Below are 21,697 nucleotides of genomic sequence, written 5' to 3'. Positions count from 1 at the left end.
CTTTGAGAAAGCACTGCACCCACTCCCACGTCCGAAGCATCTACCTCCACCACAAACTGCCTTGCTGCATCTGGCATCTGGAGGATGGGAGCAGAAGTGAAACATGTCTTGAGGATGTTGAAGGCCTTATCAGCAGCTGGATGTCCATTGGTACGGTTGTTTAGTGCTGGTTAGCGCCGTGAGGGGTGCAGCCACTGTGCTATAGTTTCTGATGAATCTCTATAAAAAGTTGGCAAAGCCCAGGAACTGTTGCAACTTCTTCCGAGACTCAGGAACTGGCCAGGAAGTGACAGCCGACACCTTCGTGAGATCCATCTGAATGCTGCCTCGGTCACCACATACCCCAGGAATGAAACGGTCTTGGCATGGAACTCGCACTTCTCTGCCTTCACGAAAAGAGAGTTCTCCAGCAGGCGGCGCAGGACCAACCGGACGTGATGCGTGTGTTCTGACAGAGTCTTTGAGAATATTAAAATATCGTCAAGGTACACAAATACGAACGTATTTAGCAATGTCCCTGAGGATATCATTCACTAGGGCTTGAAAAACTGCTGGGGCATTGGTGAGGCCAAGGGCATGACGCAGATATTCATAGTGGCCGGTTGGTGTGTTGAACGCTGTCTTCCATTCGTCTCCCTCCCTCATCCGCACCAGATGGTAGGCATTGCGAAGGTCCAGCTTAGTGAATACAGTGGCTCCCTGCAGCAGTTCGAAGGCAGACGAAAGTAAGGGCAGTGGGTAGCGATTCTTAACCGTGATGTCGTTCAGACCCCCGGTAATCTATGCATGGGACGAAGAGAACCGTCCTTCTTGCCGACAAAGAAGAATCCGCCTCCTGCGGGGGGAAGACGACGGCCCAATTATCCCGGAGGCAAGAGAGTCGTTAATGTAGTCCTCCATGGCCTTTCTTTCCCGGGGCTGACAGTGAATACAGACGACCCTTGGGAGGTGCTGTGCCAGGCAGGAGATCAATCGCGCAGTCATAGGGTCTGTGTGGGGGTAGAGATGTCGCTTGGATTTGTTGAACACCTCTTTCAGGCTGTGGTAACAGGCCGGAACATTGGATATGTCGGAGGTAGCGCTAGATCCTTCCCGGTGAACGGGCAGGGTGGCCCCCTTAAACAGGTCTGCGTGACAATCCTTCCCCACTCACGGACTGTTCCTGTCTCCCAGTCGATGTGGGGGTTGTGAGCTGACGGAGCCACGGGTATCCAAGAATGAGTGGTTGGCCAGGTGAGTGTAGGAGGTGAAACTGGATGGACTCCTGGTGGTTTCCCTGACAGCAGGATTGTCACAGGGGCGAGAGATATGAGTGACAGTGCCAAGATGATGCCCATCCAGGGCTCGGTGCAGGAAGGGTTGTGTCAGTTGATGATGGTTCACGCCCAGTTGCTGTGCAAGCTCAGGGTCCATGATGTTTGCTTCGGCTCCGGAATCCACAAGGGCGGCCAATGTATGAGTCTTGTCAGAAAGCTGAAGGCGGAGATGAAGCAGGGTCTTTCGGATGGAGGGAGACTGAAGGCTTGTTGAGCTCACCCGGATCTCCCTACACCTGTGTGAGCTGCGGCTTTTGCCGGACAAGTAGCGACACGGTGATTCTCGCCACCACAGTAGAGGCAAAGGTTGGAGCTTAGACGGCGCCCGACGCTCCTCGGGAGTCAGAGAGGCACGGCCAATCTCCATGGGCTCAGGCTGATTGAGTTGGCTATGGGACTTGACAGGCAGGGGCTGGACAGAAGCGGTATCGACCCGAGTACGGATGGCAGGTTGACTGAGACGGGCCTTCTCCCTCCTCCGGGTCTGTATACGGCGGTCAATGCGAACGGCAAGGTCAATGGCGGCATCAAGCGTTGAGGGCGGGTCATGGGAAAACAAGCCATCGCCCTTGATATAGTCAGCCAGGCTATGGAGGAAGGCTTGCACCAGTGCCTCTGGGTTAAACGAGCTTTGACTGGCCAGGGTACGAAAGTCAATGGAGAAGTCTGCCACTGTCCGATTGCCCTGACGGATGGTGAGCAGAGCTTGTGACGCTCGGCTGTTGGCGAGCCTAGGTCAAAGACCTTTAACATCTCCTCCTCAAAGGCACTGAAGGAGGCACAGGCTGGGGTTTGTTGTCGAATTCCGCCGTTCACAACCGAGCTCGACCGGTGAGATGTGTGATGACATACCCCACCTTGGCCCTCTGTTGAGAAAGTCCTGGGCTGTAGTGCAAACTGGATTCGGCAGCTGCTCAAGAATGGTCTTACTTGCTTCTGGTTGCCATCAAAACGTTCGGGTTCCCAATCTTGGTTCAGGAGCGGGGGGATCTGGTGGCAGCACTGCCGGGCCTGCAGCATTGGGACCTCCAGCGGAGGGATGAAGGAGTATCGGTGGTACAGGAACAAAAGGACCAGGGGGGGTGCAGGTGGAGTAGCCGGGCTTGAGAGTAGTTGCAGGGCTTGGGCTAGCTGTTGTTGCTGCAGTTGGAACTGTTGTTGCTGCTGGTTGAATAGCTGGAGAAGGGAAGCGATGTCGCCAGCCATCCGATTTATGTCTCCCTCAGAGCGCTTCAGTCGCTGTAGGGCAGTCCTCTCTGGCTCTTCCTCCATGCGTGGTCAGGGAGTGCGCTGGGTCCATGATGGTCGAGATCGTTCTGTCACGAACAGAAGAGGACCCAAGAGCGCAAGTTCAAATTCAGAGTTCTTTATTCAAGGTTACAGGCGGGAAGAGGAGTCCCAGGGGTGTCAGGGGTCTTACAGGGTCCTCCTGTGGGTACCTGTGCTCCGGGGTCACCAAATGTCCGGGGTGTCCAGTCCAAGTGCTTAGTGTGTGTTCCCCAGTGATGGAGCGGCGATCGGGTGAGGGTGGTGAAACGTCTGGGCACGCTCATCTGGTGGTCGGAGACCTGGGGAAACACACACACAACAGCAATAGGAATGGCAGGCAGAAGTACAGATCAGGGCTGGGCAAATATCGTGGTGAGAGACAGAAGGCAGAAACGAGTACCGGAGGGGCTGAAGATCGGAGAGTAGTTCGAGGTCCAGAAGGCAGGTTGGGATAGACGGGGCAGTAGGAACAAGGAGGCAGTCAAGAAAGGATCGGTATCACAAACAGGAGTCAGAGCGCAGACAGGCAGGTTGCCTGGTCCGGGTTTGAAGACGATCTGACAGGGCTTGGCTGAAAAACAGGGCTTGATATACTGGGAGAGGTAGTGGGGAAATGCAGTTCAGCTGGCAGAGTAATTAGAACAGAGTGAGGCAAGGTGAGGATGGTGAGTGGGAAATGCAGTGCAGCTGGCCAGGTAACAAGAGCAGAGCAGGGCAGGTGGAGCTAGTTAGGCTGAGTAGAGAGAGGGAGGTGAGCAGAGTGGAAGATAATTGAATGCAATTAATGTTGCTACCAGGGAGAGAGAGTGCTCATGACACTCCTTCTCCTTTGACAATCTACTGACCAATGTATTAGGGCCAATGTATTAGGACCAATGTATTAGGGACATTGCATTAGGGACAATGTATTAGGGACATTGTATTAGGAACAATGTATTAGGGACATTCTATTAGGGACAATGTATTAGGGCCAATGCATCAGGGACATTGTATTAGGGCCAATCTATTAGGGCCAATGTATCAGGGACATTGTATTAGGGCCAATGTATTAGGGCCAATGTATCAAGGACATTGTATTAGGGCAAATGTATTAGGGCCAATGTATTAAGTCCAATGTATCAGGGACATTGTATTAGGGACAATCTATCAGGGACAATGTATCAGAGACATTGTATTAGGGCCAATGTATCAGGGACATTGTATTAGGCCCAATGTCTTATGGCCAATGTATCAGGGACATTGTATTAAGGCCAATGTATTATGGCCAATGTATCAGGGCCAATGTATTATGGCCAATGTATCAGGGACATTGTATTAGGGACAATGTATTAGGGACAACGTATCAGGGACAATGTATTATGGCCAATGTATCAGAGACATTGTATTAGGCCCAATGTCTTATGGCCAATGTATCAGGGACATTGTATTAGGCCCAATGTCTTATGGCCAATGTATCAGGGACATTGTATTAGGCCCAATGTCTAATGGCCAATGTATCAGAGACATTGTATTAGGCCCAATGTCTTATGGCCAATGTATCAGGGACATTGTATTAGGGCCAATGTATTATGGCCAATGTATCAGGGCCAATGTATTATGGCCAATGTATCAGGGACAATGTATTATGGCCAATGTATCAGGGAGATTGTATTAGGGACAATGTATTAGGACCAATGTATTAAGTCCAATGTATTAGGGACAATCTATTAGGGCCAATGTATCAGGGACATTGTATTAGGGCCAATGTATCAGGGACATTGTATTAGGGCCAATGTCTTATGACCAATGTATCAGGGACATTGCATTAAGGCCAATGTATTATGGCCAATGTATCAGGGACAATGTATTATGGCCAATGTATCAGGGAGATTGTATTATGGCCAATGTATTAGGGACAATGTATCAGGGACAATGTATTATGGCCAATGTATCAGGAACATTGTATTAGGGCCAATCTATTAGGGCCAATGTATCAGGGACAATGTATTAGGGCCAATGTATTAGAGCCAATGTATCAGGGACATTGTATTAGGGCCAGTGTATTAGGGACAATGTATTTGGGCCAATGTATTAAGACCAATGTATTATGGCCAATGTATCAGGGACAATGTATTATGGCCAATGTATCAGGGACAATGTATTAGGGCCAATGTATCAGAGACATTGTATTAGGGACAATGTATTATGGCCAATGTATCAGGGACATTGTATTAGGGTGTTAGGCCTACTGCTGCTAGGTAGCCTCTCTGCTCTCTCCCTCCCTCTGTCTGTCCTTGATTGCAGGAGTGAAGTCTGGTGTGCGGGAGTCAGGTTCCAGCTGCAGCTCATTCACCATAATCACCTCAGCCTTTAAGACCCGGTCAAACTTACCACTCATCGTCAGATCATAGTCAAGACGACACATATTTGGAACCTGACTCCTGCCTCCGCTTCACTCCTGCCACCACCATCCTGCTCTCCACCACGGACCTCTCTTTGGACTCACCACGGACACTAGGACATTACGGTACCACACCTGCCCTGACCTGGATCTGTTACCCTCCCTGTAACCTGGACTTGCTCTTCCCCTATTATTGGAAACCTGGACTATTGAACATTTTAAATAAACCTGTTAAACCTTCTCTGGCTTGGTGTACTTGTCTGCATTTGGGTTCTAATACTGGTAAATCATAACAGTATGATCTGACCATCATGAACCCAGCAGACAGTAGCTTGGATACCACCCCAGAGTGCACTCAAATTTGGACTGCCATAGCCAATCAGGGCATTTTACTTGGCCAACATGATACCCTGTTTAAGACGATTGCTGAGGACAGTCAGGTGCTGCTTAATCAGGTTCAATTACTCACCAATCAAGTGTCTGCCCTGACTACCCCTTCAGCCCAGATCAGAGAGCCTTTTGTTCCTGCTCCAGAGCGCTATGACGGGAACATGGGAACCTGTGGCAATTTTTTTGACTCAATGCTCGTTAGTGTTTGAACAACAGCCCCTCACCTACGCCTCAGAAAGAGCCCGTGTTGCCTACCTTATCAACTCTACTAGCGGTTCCGCTGCGTGCCTGGGGATCCAGCGGTCTGGGAGAGTCAGTCGGACATTTGCAACGCTTACGTTGCCTTCACCGCTGAGATGAGGGGAAGGTTTTGACCACCCGTACGAGGCAAGGAGGCTGCGAAACGGTTGTTTTCTCTTCGGCAGGGGGCTCGCAGTGTGGCGGAGATGGCAGTGGAGTTGCGGACTTTAGCAGCAGTGAGTGGTTGGAATGACGAGGCATTACAAGGAGTGTTCATCAATGCTTTGTCTGAGACTTTAAAAGATGAATTGGTGTCATATGATGAATCGCCTACGCTGGATAATCTTATTTCACTCACCATCAGGTTGGATAATCGGATTCGGAGCCTGCGGGAGAGGAGTGTTAGTTCCAAGCAACCTGTCTGTCATCAACAAACTCCTCCCGCATCTTCCTACGGAGAAAGCCGTGTCTTCCCGAGTCGATACGAGGAGCACTGAACCCGAAGCCATGGAGGTGGGTCGTGCACGGTTGTCCTCAGAGGAGCTGCACGTCGCATTCAGGCTCGGGTCTGCCTGTATTGTGGAGAAGCTGGTCATTTCGTTCCTTCCTGCCCAGTTCGTCCGGGGAAAAGGGCCGCTCATCATTAATGGGAGAAGTTTTGGTGAGCCGAGCAGCGGGATTCTTCCTCTTCTTCCCGCATTCTGCTCCAGGCATCCCTCCAGTGGCAGTTCCAGAATCTCTCTGTTAGTGCGCTGATTGACTCTGGTGCAGACGAAAGCTTTTTGGATAGAGAGTGGGCTCAACAAATGGATTTGGAGACTGTTCCCATGGACTGTCCGCTGCAGGCTAAGGGTCTGAATGGACAATTGTTGACCCATATTACCCATCAGACTGTTCCTGTTTGTCTTAGAGTGTCGGGAAATCATCAGGAGAACATTCAATTCCATATTATCGACTGCCCACAGACCCCTCTGGTCCTTGGTATCCCCTGGCTCATAAGACACAATCCACACATTGATTGGGTGACAGGTAGAATTGTTTCATGGAGCACATTTTGTCATGTGAATTGTTTGTGTTCTGCTCTGACTCCTGCCAGTACTGTGCCTCGACCTCCACTGGAGTCCATGGATCTTTCTAATGTTCCTGACGTGTATCATGACCTGGCATCCGTTTTCTGCAAACACAGAGCTACTTCTCTTCCTCCTCACCGGCCTTACGACTGTGCCATTGACCTCCAGCCAGGAGCCCCGCTCCCCAGCAGTCGCCTGTACAATCTCTCCCGGCCGGAGACGGAGGCTATGGAGAACTACATTCGGGACTCCTTGGCGGCAGGTATTATGCGAGGCTCTTCCTCGTCACCTGTAGGAGAGGGATTCTTTTTGTTGCTAAGAAGGATAAGACCCTCAGACCCTGTATTGATTACCGTGGACTTAACAACATCACCATTAAGAACAAGTATTCTCTGCCTTTGATTAATTCTGCTTTTTCCCCTCCTTCATGGTGCTACCATCTTTACGAAACTGGATCTACTGAAATGCGTATCACCTGAGTGCGCATTCGTAAAGGTGATGAATGGAAGACTGCCTTCAACACACCCCTTGGGACATTTTGAGTATCTGGTTATGCCTTTTGGGTTGTCTAATGCCCCTGCTGTTTTTCAGGCACTAGTCAATGATGTCCTTCGGGACATGTTGAATCGGTTTGTTTTTGTCTATCTGGATGATATCTTGATTTTCTCAGAGTCCTCCCAGGAACATGAACTGCATGTGCGCCAGGTGTTGCAAAGGTTGTTGGAGAACAAACTGTTTGTGAAGATGGAGAAATGTGAATTTCATGTGTCTGAGACCCCTCTTTTTGGGTTACATCATCGCTCAGGGGAGTTGCGGATGGACCCAGCAAGATCTCTGCTGTCACGGACTGGCCAGCCCCCTCTACCCGCAAAACAACTTCAACGATTTCTAGGGTTTGCGAACTTCTATAGGAGGTTCATCAAGGACTACAGCCGCATGCGGCGCCACTCGCTCTCACCTCCATCTCACGACCGTTCGCTTGGAATGAAGGGGGCCGAATCAGCGCTCGAAGAACTGAAACATCGCTTCGCCTCGCGCCCATTCTGATGCAGCCGACCCCCGACCGCCAGTTTGTCGTGGAGGTGGATGCATCCGACACTGGGGTAGGTGCGGTTTGTCACAGCGTTCTCCTGAAGATAACAAACTGCATCCCTGTGCTTTTCTCTCAAGGAAACTTTCTCAGGCAGAGAGGAATTATGATGTTGGCAATCGTGGAACTGCTCGCCGTTAAGCTTGGCTCTCGAGGAGTGGCGACATTGGTTGGAGGGGGCGAACAACCCTTCATCGTTTGGACGGATCATAAGAATCTGGCTTACCTCCAGTCAGCGAAGCAGCTCAACCCCGTCAAGCCAGGTGGGCACTATTTTTTGGGAGATTCAATTTTTCTCTGTCTTACCGTCCTGGGTCACGTAACGTCAAGCCTGACGCCCTGTCTCGTGTTCATTCGGCTGTTGATACTGGTAGTAACCCTGAACCCATTTTGCCTCCTACCTGCAGTATTGCGGTGCGTCACATGTGACATCGAGGGATTGTTAGACAGGCTCAACATCATCAAGCTGACCCTGGGAGGGGTCCTCCTAACCGGATGTTTGTCCCTGAGTCTGCTCGCGCTCCCAGGTACTTCAGTGGCTCACTCGCCTCCCCCTTACCTGTCACCCTGGAGTTTCGCGGACCCTTGACTTTCTGCGACGGAAGTTCTGGTGGGCCACGATGGAGGCGGACACTGAGCCTTCATTGCTGCTTGTACGGTATGTGCACGAAGTAAGAACTCCACCCAGGCCAGCGCTGGTCATCTACGACCTCTACCTATACCCAGCCGGCCCTGGTCGCATATCGCTATGGATTTTGTCACTGGACTTCCCCCTCGTCTGGAAAGACTGTAATTCTTACGGTGATTGATCGCTTTTTCTAAGTTCGCTCATTTTTTGGCCCTACCTAAACTGCCCACTGCCAGAGAGACGGCTGATATTTTGGTTGGAACATGTGTTCCGCTCTCATGGTCTACCCACGGATATTGTCTCTGACAGGGGTCCCCAGTTTGTCTCCCAGGTGTGGAAAGCTTTCTGTAAAGCTTTGGGCATTACATCCAGCCTGTCCTCTGGATATCACCCCCAGACCAACGGGCAAGCCGAGAGAGCGAACCAGGAGATGGAGACCGCTCTTCGCTGTGTCACAGGGTCTAACCCTGGGTCATGGAGCTCCATGCTCCCCTGGGTGGAATATGCTCATAACACCTTGACTAACGCTTCCTCTGGTTTGTCTCTCTTTTCGTGTGCTCTGGGTTATCAACCTCCCTGTTCCCTTCTCAAGAGAGGGAACTGGCGGTACCCTCGGTGCAGTCCCACATGCGCCGCTGCTTCAAGGTCTGGAGGAAGGCCAGGGTAGCTCTGTCCCGAGCTTCGACGTACATGCAGAGGCAAGCCAACCGTCACCGGTCCCAGGCTCCCGGTTACTCTCCTGGTCAAGAGGTATGGCTGAAGTCACGGGACCTTCCATTGAAGGTGGAGTCCAAGAAGATGGCGCCGTTTTATAGGACCGTTCAAGATACTGTCTATTGTTAACCCTGCGCGGTTAAGCTACAGCTTCCTGCCTCCCTACGGGTTCATTCCACCTTTCATGTTTCCCAGATTAAGCCTGTGTCGGTTAGCCCTCTGTGCCCGCCCTCTCGTCCCCTCCTCCGCCCAGGATCGTGGGGTGGGGGTCCGGTCTACACTGTCCGGCGACTTCTGGATGCTCCGCCGGGGTCGTGGGTTTCCAGTACCTGGTGGATTGGGAGGGTTATGGTCCTGAGGAACGCTTCCTGGGTGCCCAGGAGCTTCATTGTGGATCCTGCTCTGGTCCGAGAGTTTCTAGGTTACATCCCGATAGCAAACCTGCACGGCCGCCAGGTGGCGTCCGTGAGAGGGGGTACTGTTAGGCCTACTGCTGCTAGGTAGCTCTCTCTCTGCTCTCTCCCCCTCTGTCTGTCCTTGATTGCAGGAGTAAAGCTCTGGTGTGCGGAGTCAGGGTTCCAGCTGCAGCTCATTCACCATAATCACCTCAGCCTTTAAGACCCGGTCAAACTTACCACTCATCGTCAGATCATAGTCAAGACGACCATATATTTGGAACCTGACTCCTGCCTCCGCTCACCTCCTGCCACCACCATCCTGCTCTCCACTACCGGACCTCTCTTTTGGACTCACCACGGACACTAGGACATTACGGTACCACACCTGCCCTGACCTGGATCCTTGTTACCTCCTGTAACCGGACTGCTCTTCCCTACATATTGGAAACCTGGACTATTGAACATTTTAAATAAACCTGTTAAACCTTCTCTGGCTTGGTGTACTTGTCTGCATTTGGGTTCTAATACTGGTAAATCATAACATAGGGACAATGCATTAGGGCAAATGTATCAGGTACAATGTATCAGGGACAATCTATTAGGGCCAATGTACAACAGATGTATTAGGGCTATAACGGCTATACAGCAGATGTATGACCTGAGTGTTGTATTGTTCCAGGATATGGGCGACCAGAGGATCAGACACCGCTCCTACTCCTACTCCTCCCCCAAGATCAGCCTGCTGCCCCCCAGCTTCTCCCGCAACACCTTAGCCACGCCCGCGACCTCTGACTTCAGCCCAGGTTAGTGTCCGTTGGACCTTTTATACAGTTAATAACCTCCCATTGAGAAACCATTACTGAGAACATTATTACTTCGATTGGAATACAGTTGACAGTGTTTTCTCTGAAAACATGATTATATTGATAGTCTTTGTTCGTCTTTGTATTTTTGGTCCTGTCCTTCCATGCCTGTGTTAGGGCAGCCCAATTCTGATCTTTTGCCCGATATGGTCAAAAGATCGATCTGATTGGTCAAAAGACCAGTTAGTAGCAGGAAAGATCGGAATTGGACTGCCTGTGTAAACGAGCTTATAGTGACCTGGATTGACCCGATCTGAGCTAGTCGTCTCTCTTCACTTGTTTGGTTTGTCATGGGAGTTTGACTGGTACAGTAAGCAGTAGGCCCCTCCCTACCTTAGACTATGCTCAAACCCTACACCCCAACCCGAGCACTCCGTTCTACCACCTCTGGTCTCTTGGCCCAGAGGTGGTCCCACTCAGCCCAGTCCAAGCTCTTCTCTGTCCTGTGACCCCAATGGTGGAACCAGCTTCCCCCTGAAGCTAGGACAGCTGAGTCCCTGCCCGTCTGCGGAAAACATCTGAAACCCTACCTCTTCAAAGAGTATCTTAAATAAGCTGTCTTGTCCTCCACAGAACAGAGAGCATTCAGTCTATCAGAGCAGCCTCTCGATAAAAGGTATGTATCCACTGACCTAATGTGTCTGTCTAAAGTGTGTTTGACATTCTTACAGTTACATTTACATTTTAGTAATTTAGCAGACGCTCTTATCCAGTGCGACTTACAGTTAGTGAGTGCATACATTTTCATACAGTTCCGTACAGTTTCCCCTTAATTCCCAGGCTCTCCAGCCCTCACAATGACTACTTGGTTGGTTGCTGGGCGACCGAGGGCTCTCTCTCTGTTGTGGAGTTCCTGGTTCTCTTTATATCAACATCTTGTTTTGTTTGTTTAACTCCAGGCTTGTCTGTTACAGTGCCAAGGCATGCAGGGCTGTTTTAACCATGTGTCACAGGTGGTGAGGTGACGCATATATATTACAAAAGCTTTAAGCCACCCTTTATCAGTACCCAAAGTGTTGTTGTAGACTAAACTGTAAGCCCATTGTGCTCAGAAAGTGTTTATTTGTCAATGCACATTTTTTCCAGAGAAATGTTAAAATACAGGGCCTGTCCTCAGATGAAGATAGGCTAATGCACTGTAACTTTGTGACACAGTGACTGTAGAAAGATTTACTGTATAGTATCCTTTCAATGAATAGCTCCAACAGAAGAGGGACGGACAAGGAAAAGGGAACCTCTTTACTTCCTGTTCACTATGTCCTTCATTGTGATGAGATGCGTCCAGGAACCTTGCCAACTGCCTTTGTCCTCCTCCATTCATCTGTTGAAATGAAATGGAACACACACAGTCAGTCACAGCTCTATAGCTCCCCTAGAGTATGTTTCTGTGCCTGTCGAGTGTACCAGAGCATATGTGTGTGTTTGTGTATGTAAGAGCTGTGTGAGTGTGCGTGTGCTTGTGCGTGTTAGTGTGTGTGTGTGTTTATGTACTGTATGTATCAGAGCTGTGTGTGTAATGTGTGTGTGTCCGTCCCTAGGGAGTTAAGGTTCCGTAAGCGTGCCCAGTCTGCAGACGACGAGGGCAGCGTTGAGCTGGCAGAGTCCCTTCAACACCTCACCCTCTCAGAGTTCCTCAAAGAGTACGTGGGCATCGCCCCCTTCTGGGCTGGCAGCCCAGGCCCTTCCTTCCTGGGCAGATAGACCTCCAGCCCCTAACCCTACAGTAACTCCCCTGATCTGGAAGCTGACCCTCTAGCCATTAACCCTACAGTAACTTCCCTGATCTGGAAGCCGACCCTCTAGCCATTAACCCTACAGTAACTCCCCTGATCTGGCAGATGACCCTCTAGCCCCTAACCGTACAGTAACTCCCCTGATCTGGAAGATGACCCTCTAGCCCCTAACCGTACAGTAACTCCCCTGATCTGGAAGATGACCCTAGCCATTAACCCTACAGTAACTTCCCTGATCTGGAAGCCAGACCTCTAGCCCCTAACCCTACAGTAACTCCCCTGATCTGGAAGCTGACCCTCTAGCCATTAACCATACGGTAACTCCCCTGATCTGGAAGCCAGCCCTCTAGCCACTAATCCTACAGTAACTCCCCTGATCTGGAAGCTAACCCTCTAGCCATTAACCCTACAGTAACTCCCCTGATCTGGAAGCCAGACCTCTAGCCCCTAACCCTACAGTAACTCCCCTGATCTGGAAGCTGACCCTCTAGCCATTAACCCTACAGTAACTCCCCTAATCTGGAAGCCAGACCTCTAGCCCCTAACCCTACAGTAACTCCCCTGATCTGGAAGCTGACCCTCTAGCCATTAACCCTACAGTAACTCCCCTGATCTGGAAGCCACCCCTCTAGCCCCTAACCCTACAGTAATTTCCCTGATCTGGATGCCGACCCTCTAGCAATTAACCCTACAGTAACTCCCCTGATCTGGAAGCCGACCCTCTAGCCATTAACCCTACAGTAACTCTCCTGATCTGGAAGCCAGCCCTCTAGCCACTAACCATACAGTAACTCCCCTGATCTGGAAGCCAGCCCTCTAGCCACTAACCCTACAGTAACTCCCCTGATCTGGAAGCCAGACCTCTAGCCATTAACCCTACAGTAACTCCCCTGATCTGGAAGCCAGCCCTCTAGCCACTAACCCTACAGTAACCCCCCTGATCTGGAAGCCGACCCTCTAGCCATTAACCCTATAGTAACTCCCCTGATCTGGAAGCCAGCCCTCTAGCCTCTAACCCTACAGTAACTCCATTGATCTGGAAGCCAGACCTCTAGCCCCTAACCCTACAGTAACTTCCTGATCTGGAAGCCGACCCTCTAGCCATTAACCCTACTGTAACTCCCCTGATCTGGAAGCCAGACCTCTAGCCCCTAACCCTACTGTAACTTCCCTGATCTGGAAGCTGACCCTCTAGCCATTAACCCTACTGCAACTCCCCTGATCTGGAAGCCAGCCCTCTAGCCACTAACCCTACAGTAACTCCCCTGATCTGGAAGCGAGACCTCTAGCCGCTAACCCTACAGTAACTCCCGTGATCTGGAAGCCAGACCTCTGGCCACTAACCCTACAGTAACTCTCCTGATCTGGAAGCCAGCCCTCTAGCCTCTAACCCTACAGTAACTCCCCTGATCTGGAAGCGAGACCTCTAGCCACTAACCATACAGTAACTCCCCTGATCTGGAAGCCAGACCTCTAGCCACTAATCCTACAGTAACTCCCCTGATCTGGAAGCCAGCCCTCTATCCACTTACCCTACAGTAACTCCCCTGATCTGGAAGCCAGACCTCTAGCCACTAGCCCTACAGCAACTCCCCTGATCTGGAAGACAGACCTCTAGCCACTAACCCTACAGTAACTCCCCTGATCTGGAAGCCAGACCTCTAGCCACTAATCCTACAGTAACTCCCCTGATCTGGAAGCCAGACCTCTAACCACTAGCCCTACAGTAACTCCCCTGATCTGGAAGCCAGACCTCTAGCCATTAATCCTACAGTAACTCCCCTGATCTGGAAGCCAGACCTCTAGCCACTAACCCTACAGTAACTCCCCTGATCTGGAAGCCAGACTTCTAGCCACTAACCCTACAATAACTCCCCTGATCTGGAAGCCAGACCTCTAGCCACTAGCCCTACAGTAACTCCCCTGATCTGGAAGCCAGACCACTAGCCACTAATCCTACAGTAACTCCCTGATCTGGAAGCCAGACTTCTAGCCACTAACCCTACAGTAACTCCCTGATCTGGAAGCCAGACCTCTAGCCACTAGCCCTACAGTAACTCCCTGATCTGGAAGCCAGACTTCTAGCCACTAACCCTACAATAACTCCCCTGATCTGGAAGCCAGACCTCTAGCCCCTAATCCTACAGTAACTCCCCTGATCTGGAAGCCAGACCTCTAGCCACTAACCCTACAGTAACTCCCCTGATCTGGAAGCCAGACTTCTAGCCACTAACCCTACAGTAACTCCCCTGATCTGGAAGCCAGATCTCTAGCCACTAACCATACAGTAACTCCCCTGATCTGAAAGCCAGACCTCTAACCACTAGCCCTACAGTAACTCACCTGATCTGAAAGCCAGACCTCTAGCCACTAGCCCTACAGTAACTCCCCTTATCTGGAAGCCAGACCTCTAGCCACTAATCCTACAGTAAGTCCCCTGATCTGGAAGCCAGACCTCTAGCCACTAACCCTACAGTAACTCCCCTGATCTGGAAGCCAGACTTCTAGCCACTAACCCTACAATAACTCCCCTGATCTGGAAGACAGACCTCTAGCCACTAGCCCTACAGTAACTCCCCTGATCTGGAAGCCAGACCTCTAGCCACTAATCCTACAGTAACTCCCCTGATCTGGAAGCCAGACCTCTAGCCACTAACCCTATAGTAACTCCCCTGATCTGGAAGCCAGACTTCTAGCCACTAACCCTACAGTAACTCACCTGATCTGGAAGCCAGACCTCAGCCACTAGCCCTACAGTAACTCCCTGATCTGGAAGCCAGACTTCTAGCCACTAACCCTACAGTAACTCCCCTGATCTGGAAGCCAGACTTCTAGCCACTAACCCTACAGTAACTCCCCTGATCTGGAAGCCAGACTTCCGAGCCACTAGCCCTACAGTAACTCCCCTGATTTGGAAGCCAGACTTCTAGCCACTAGCCCTCACAGTAACTCCCCTGATCTGGAAGCCAGACTTCTAGCCACTAGCCCTACAGTAACTCCCCTGATTTGGAAGCCAGACTTCTAGCCACTAGCCCTACAGTAACTCCCTGATCTGGAAGCCAGACTTCTAGCCACTAACCCTACAGTAACTCCCTGATCTGGAAGCCAGACTTCTAGCCACTAATCCTACAGTAACTCCCCTGATCTGGAAGCCAGACCTCTAGCCACTAACCCTACAGTAACTCCCCTGATCTGGAAGCCAGACTTCTAGCCACTAACCCTACAATAACTCCCCTGATCTGGAAGCCAGACCTCTAGCCACTAGCCCTACAGTAACTCCCCTGATCTGGAAGCCAGACCACTAGCCACTAATCCTACAGTAACTCCCCTGATCTGGAAGCCAGACTTCTAGCCACTAACCCTACAGTAACTCCCCTGATCTGGAAGCCAGACCTCTAGCCACTAGCCCTACAGTAACTCCCCTGATCTGGAAGCCAGACTTCTAGCCACTAACCCTACAATAACTCCCCTGATCTGGAAGCCAGACCTCTAGCCCCTAATCCTACAGTAACTCCCCTGATCTGGAAGCCAGACCTCTAGCCACTAACCCTACAGTAACTCCCCTGATCTGGAAGCCAGACTTCTAGCCACTAACCCTACAGTAACTCCCCTGATCTGGAAGCCAGATCTCTAGCCACTAACCATACAGTAACTCCCCTGATCTGAAAGCCAGACCTCTAACCACTAGCCCTACAGTAACTCACCTGATCCGAAAGCCAGACCTCTAGCCACTAGCCCTACAGTAACTCCCCTTATCTGAAGCCAGACCTCTAGCCACTAATCCTACAGTAAGTCCCCTGATCTGGAAGCCAGACCTCTAGCCACTAACCCTACAGTAACTCCCCTGATCTGGAAGCCAGACTTCTAGCCACTAACCCTACAATAACTCCCCTGATCTGGAAGACAGACCTCTAGCCACTAGCCCTACAGTAACTCCCCTGATCTGGAAGCCAGACCTCTAGCCACTAATCCTACAGTAACTCCCCTGATCTGGAAGCCAGACCTCTAGCCACTAACCCTATAGTAACTCCCCTGATCTGGAAGCCAGACTTCTAGCCACTAACCCTACAGTAACTCACCTGATCTGGAAGCCAGACCTCTAGCCACTAGCCCTACAGTAACTCCCCTGATCTGGAAGCCAGACTTCTAGCCACTAACCCTACAGTAACTCCCCTGATCTGGAAGCCAGACTTCTAGCCACTAACCCTACAGTAACTCCCCTGATCTGGAAGCCAGACTTCTAGCCACTAGCCCTACAGTAAGTCCCCTGATCTGGAAGCCAGACTTCTAGCCACTAACCCTACAGTAACTCCCCTGATCTGGAAGCCAGACCTCTAGCCACTAGCCCTACAGTAACTCCCCTGATCTGGAAGCCAGCCCTCTAGCCACTAACCCTACAGTAACTCCCCTGATCTGGAAGCCAGACTTCTAGCCACTAGCCCTACAGTAACTCCCCTGATCTGGAAGCCAGACTTCTAGCCACTAACCCTACAGTAACTCCCCTGATCTGGAAGCCAGACTTCTAGCCACTAACCCTACAGTAACTCCCCTGATCTGGAAGCCAGACCTCTAGCCACTAACCCTACAGTAACTCCCCTGATCTGGAAGCCAGACTTCTAGCCACTAACCCTACAGTAACTCCCCTGATCTGGAAGCCAGACCTCTAGCCCCCTAGCTCCAGCCTCAGTCTAACATCTTCATGCCAACCCTTTTAACCCTAGAGGTCCCCCTCTGTGCATCCTGACATCTAACCTCTACATTTGTGCCCACAATGCACTCTGCCTAGCATGGCATCACCAATAACCTTCAGAGATTACACTTGTATGTTGTTGAAGTCAATGGATTAACCATGTTTGATTAGCGCACATATGCTGCACATGTCTCTAACTGCTACTTTGTAACCCATTCTTAACTCACAGTGATCTTTCACTGAACTCTGACCTCTCAGGGTTAAGTGGTCTATCCTCCCATTATCTGGAATCACACAGAGGATTCTATTGGACCTGACTTTTTGTTTGTTTTTGTCTTGATTCTGTAGTAAACATCTATGGCTTTGTGTTGCATGTGTTCAAGCTGTATTTTGATCCAGCCTGGTATGACAGCCACTGACCGATTGACCTACTAACCAAATACCATGTTTACTAGTATTATTAGTATTACCATTATTACTAGTATTATTATTAGTGCTATTATTATTAATATTATTATTAGTACTAGTATTATTATTATTATTATTATTATTATTATTATTATTAGTAGTAGTAGTAGTAGTAGTAGTATTATCACTATTATTAGTATTATCAATATTATTTGTATTACTAGTATTATTAGTATTATTAGTGTTACTAGTATGCTTTCATAAGTTGTATGCTGTGTTTTCCACCTTTTTGTTTCCTTGTTGATGGAAAGGACGACAATTACGGTACTACTATTAGTAACGACTATAAGTAATCATTAATTTGCTGTTGGTCAGCAAAGATCACCAGGCAGAAAAAAAGATAGATCAGCAAATAGGACTCTAGTATGGATACAGTTTATAAAACCCAACATATGGAAAGTCACATTTGATGAGGATTTGACTTTTCTAACCCTATAAGTCTATGATATGATGCTAACCCAATTGCGCCTGAACAGAATTGAAGAGGAGGAGTGGGACAAGTACAACATCCCCTCCAAGGTGGAGTCAGAGAAATACAAAGTGATTCGTACCTTCAGCTTCCTCAAGAGCAGGATGTCCACCACTCGCAAGAAGAACAAGGTGAGATACCATATAGGCCTGACAGATAATGTACACACTGACTGAGTCACATGTAATCTACACCTCAGTCTAGACCTAATATAATCTACAGCTATAAGGACTGCATGACACACCCAGGAAGTGCTGTAAAACTGATACCATTGACTGTCAGTTATCATGCTGCTATTATCACTTAATTATCTGATACAAAAGCCCATTATCAATAGACTTTTCATCCTTGAAAAGTGCTATATAAATACCATGTATTATTATAATATTATTATTGTAATCATCCCAACCCTTCTCCTTAGTATTCACCTCAGGGTCTGTTCTTCACATGATTACAAAGAGCTGGAAGTGTTTGGGGAAATAACCTTGACCCAAAACACCATTAAAAAACTGTAGCTTCTTTCCTTTCAATCATCAACCCTTTGTTGGTGGATCAGCATGTGGAAACCCCCCTACATTTCCGTCACAGTGGACTTTAAAATGGGCTGAAATAAGGCTTGGATCGTTCACATTTAAACTGATTCAATTGGAGTCAGTGTGCATGTGTGGCTATTTCTGGCTACTTATAGGCTAGCTAGACCGTAGTATCTGTAACCTGACTGGTAGTGCTTAAGGCTAGCTGAGTGTAACCAATGCTTATGGTGTTACAGAGTTACAATTAAATGTTTCTATGCTTTGACAGGTAGTGTCTGAAAGGGTTTGGATGTAGTTACAGTATAATATATGGGTGTGTGTTAACTAGCCTATCCATGACTCTGATGTTCACCCCTGTGAATCTATCCTGGTTCAACAAGGGGAAGGGGAAGGAGAAGGAGAGAGAGAAGGAGAGAGAGAAGGAGAGAGAGAAGGAAGGGAAAGACAAGGACAAACAGCAGAATGGACATCGTTTCTCCACGGGTTCCTGTGCTGGTCCCACCGTCTGTCTGGTCTGTGACAAACCTACTACTGGCAAGGACCTTCTGCACTGCTCCAGTAAGTAATCAGCAGTCACAGTTGAATTATTAGTAATGTATCAGTCAAAACAATCAATCAATGTGTCCCGCAATGCTATAAACATACAAGATATCTCAGTGATCTGCAACTCTGTCACAGAGAATAAAAATAGATCAGATATTTATTGGAAATGTAGCAATACATATCTCAAGATAAATAAAGTGTATATGTATCCATAGGCTTTCTTTGCATTCATAGAGACCAAATAATTTGCAATTGCAAAGATCCACATTTTAGGGGAAGATATCAGAATTCCAATTCATTCATTCATGTAGCTATTCTATTTCCATTCTGGTTGGTTGATATCTCTATTTATGGACCTATCCCTCTCTCCCACAGGTTGTACAGTCATGGTCCATAAGGGTTGTAAGGACTCTGCTCCCCCGTGTCTAAAGGTGAGTTTCAGCCTGTGTGTATGTGTGTGTGTGTGTGTGTGTGTGTGTGTACCTCTGCCCCACAATCACATACATAAACATTGGGGTGTGTTAATGGTAAACTAGTCCAGTGACACATCTACTACTCATTTTTTGCTGTTGAACGAAGAGATCTAGTTGGAATGTTTAATTATCTGGTGTCCTACTAGACTCCTTTTTGTATTTTTTAAAATTAAAACTACAGAAACTTCAGGATAAGTATGCAGTTACCATGGTGAAGAACCGAACGGCATCCCTCCCGCAGAGTGAGTTTTACATCACACAGTTCAAAGGTCATTGATGTCACAGCTCTTAGTTGTCATCCTGTGAAGCACTCAGAGGAAGGAATCCTGAAACAATAACATTCCTCTCTCTTCTCCTTTCCTCTCCTCTCCTCGCTCTCCTTTCATTTCCTTTCCTCTCCTTTCTTCTCCTCTCCTCTCCTCCCCTCTCCTCCCTCGTCCAGACTTCACAGTGCGAGACAGTCCCTCTCCATCTCTGATCTCCACCTCAGCCTCTCTACCTATGATGAGCCAGAGGGACAGGAGAGAAACAGCCTCCCTTCCCAACCCCCTCTCCAGGAGCGTCCCTTCTGCCACAGACAGGTCAGCATTTCTTTCTATCTCTCTCTCTCTCTCTCTCTCTCTCTCTCTCTCTCTCTCTCTCTCTCTCTCTCTCTCTCTCTCTCTCTCTCTCTCTCTCTCTCTCAATTCAGTTACATTTTTCAATTTAAGGGCTTTATTGGCATGAGAAACATATGTTAACAAGTAGATAGTAAACTAAAGTGAAATAAACAATAAAAAATTAACAGTAAACATTACACTCAGAAGTTCCAAAAGAATAAAGACATTTCAAATGTCATATTATGTATATATACAGTGTTGTAACAATGTGCAAATAAATAAACATAAATATGGGTTGTATTTACAATGGTGTTTGTTCTTCACTGGTTGCCCTTTTCTTGTGGCAACAGGTCACAAATATTGCTACTGTGATGGCACACTGTGGTTTTTCACCCAGTAGATAAGGGAGTTTATCAAAATTGTGTTTGTTTTCTTATTCTTTGTGGATCTGTGTAATCTGAGGGAAATATGTGTCTCTAATATGGTCATGGCAGGAGGTTAGGAATTGCAGCTCAGTTTCCACCTCATTTTGTGGGCAGTGTGCACATAGCCTGTCTTCTCTTGAGAGCCAGGTCTGCCTACGGAGGCCTTTCTCAATAGCAAGGCTATGCTCACTGAGTCTGTACATAGTCAAAGCTTTCCTTAAGTTTGGGTCAGTCACAGTGGTCAGGTATTCTGCCACTGTGTATTCTCTGTTTAGGGCCAAATAGCATTCTAGTTTGCTCTGTTTTTTTTGTTAATTCTTTCCAATGTGTCAAGTAATTCTCTTTTTGTTTTCTCATGATTTGGTTGGGTCAAATTGTGTTGTTGTCCTGAGGCTCTGTGGGGTCTGTTTGTGTTTGTGAACAGAGACCCAGGACCAGCTTACTTAGGGGACTATTCTCCAAGTTAATCTCTCTGTAGGTGATGGCTTTGTTATGGAAGGTTTGGGAATCGCTTCCTTTTAAGTGGTTATAGATTTTAATGGCTCTTTTCTTGATTTTGATAATTAGCGGGTATCGGCCTAATTCTGCTCTGCATGCATTATTTGGTGTTTTTTGTTGTACACAGAGGATATTTTCGCAGAATTCTGCATGCAGAGTCTCAATTTGGTGTGTCCCATTTTGTGAATTCTTGGTTGGTGAGCGGACCCCAGACCTCACAATCATAAAGGGCAAAGGGCAATGGGTTCTATAACTGATTCAAGTATTTTTAGCCAGATCCTAATTGGTATGTCGAATTTTATGTTCCTTTTGATGGCATAGAATGCCCTTCTTGCCTTGTCTCTCAGATCGTTCACAGCTTTGTGGAAGTTACCTGTGGCGCTGATGTTTAGGCCGGTGTCTAGATGGAATTTGTATTTGTGGTCCTGACATCTGGACCTTTTTTGGAACACCATTATTTTTTTCTTACTGAGATTCACTGTCAGGGTCCAAGCCTGACAGAATCTGTGCAGAAGATCTAGGTGCTGCTGTAGGCCCTCATTGGTTGGGGACAGAAGCACCAGATCATCTGCAAACAGTAGACATTTGATTTCCGAGTCCAGTAGAGTGAAGCTGGGTGCTACAGACTTTTCTAGTGCCCTAGCCAATTAATTTATATATATGCTGAAGAGGGTGGGTTTCAAGCTGCATCCCTGAGGAAAGAAATGTGTGTGTTTATTGCCAATATTAACTGCACACTTGTTGTTTGTGTACATTGCTTTTATAATGTCATATGTTTTTCCCCCAACACCGCTTTCCATCAATTTGTATAGCAGAAATCAACTAAGCATAAGAAGACTTTGCTTAAGCATAAGAAGACTTTGCTTTTGTTTTGTTTGTTTGTCAATAAGGGTGTGCAGGGTGTATAC

The 21,697-nt window shown here is 48.4% G+C and overlaps 2 protein-coding genes across 2 annotated transcripts in view; both read left to right on the top strand.

Annotated features, from left to right (window-relative positions):
* The window catches only part of LOC121583128, a 30,170-nt gene extending 18,111 nt beyond the window's left edge, over window positions 1-12,059 (top strand). The window contains exons 6-8 of the mRNA XM_041899335.2: window positions 10,175-10,298; window positions 10,932-10,974; window positions 11,897-12,059. Of these exons, the coding sequence (XP_041755269.2) occupies window positions 10,175-10,298; window positions 10,932-10,974; window positions 11,897-12,059 (330 nt within the window). The remainder of the gene's footprint in view (window positions 1-10,174; window positions 10,299-10,931; window positions 10,975-11,896) is intronic.
* Window positions 12,060-17,699: 5,640 nt separating this feature from the next.
* The window catches only part of LOC121582157 (rho guanine nucleotide exchange factor 28-like), a 42,433-nt gene continuing 38,435 nt past the window's right edge, over window positions 17,700-21,697 (top strand). The window contains exons 1-5 of the mRNA XM_041897779.2: window positions 17,700-17,849; window positions 18,632-18,809; window positions 19,170-19,225; window positions 19,449-19,509; window positions 19,710-19,848. Of these exons, the coding sequence (XP_041753713.2) occupies window positions 17,700-17,849; window positions 18,632-18,809; window positions 19,170-19,225; window positions 19,449-19,509; window positions 19,710-19,848 (584 nt within the window). The remainder of the gene's footprint in view (window positions 17,850-18,631; window positions 18,810-19,169; window positions 19,226-19,448; window positions 19,510-19,709; window positions 19,849-21,697) is intronic.

Source organism: Coregonus clupeaformis, chromosome 15 (assembly GCF_020615455.1).
Source record: "Coregonus clupeaformis isolate EN_2021a chromosome 15, ASM2061545v1, whole genome shotgun sequence".
NCBI classification, from domain to species: Eukaryota; Metazoa; Chordata; class Actinopteri; order Salmoniformes; family Salmonidae; genus Coregonus; species Coregonus clupeaformis.
The sequence above is the reverse complement of the archived record's forward strand: the minus strand, read 5'-3'. Positions and strand labels throughout refer to the sequence as shown.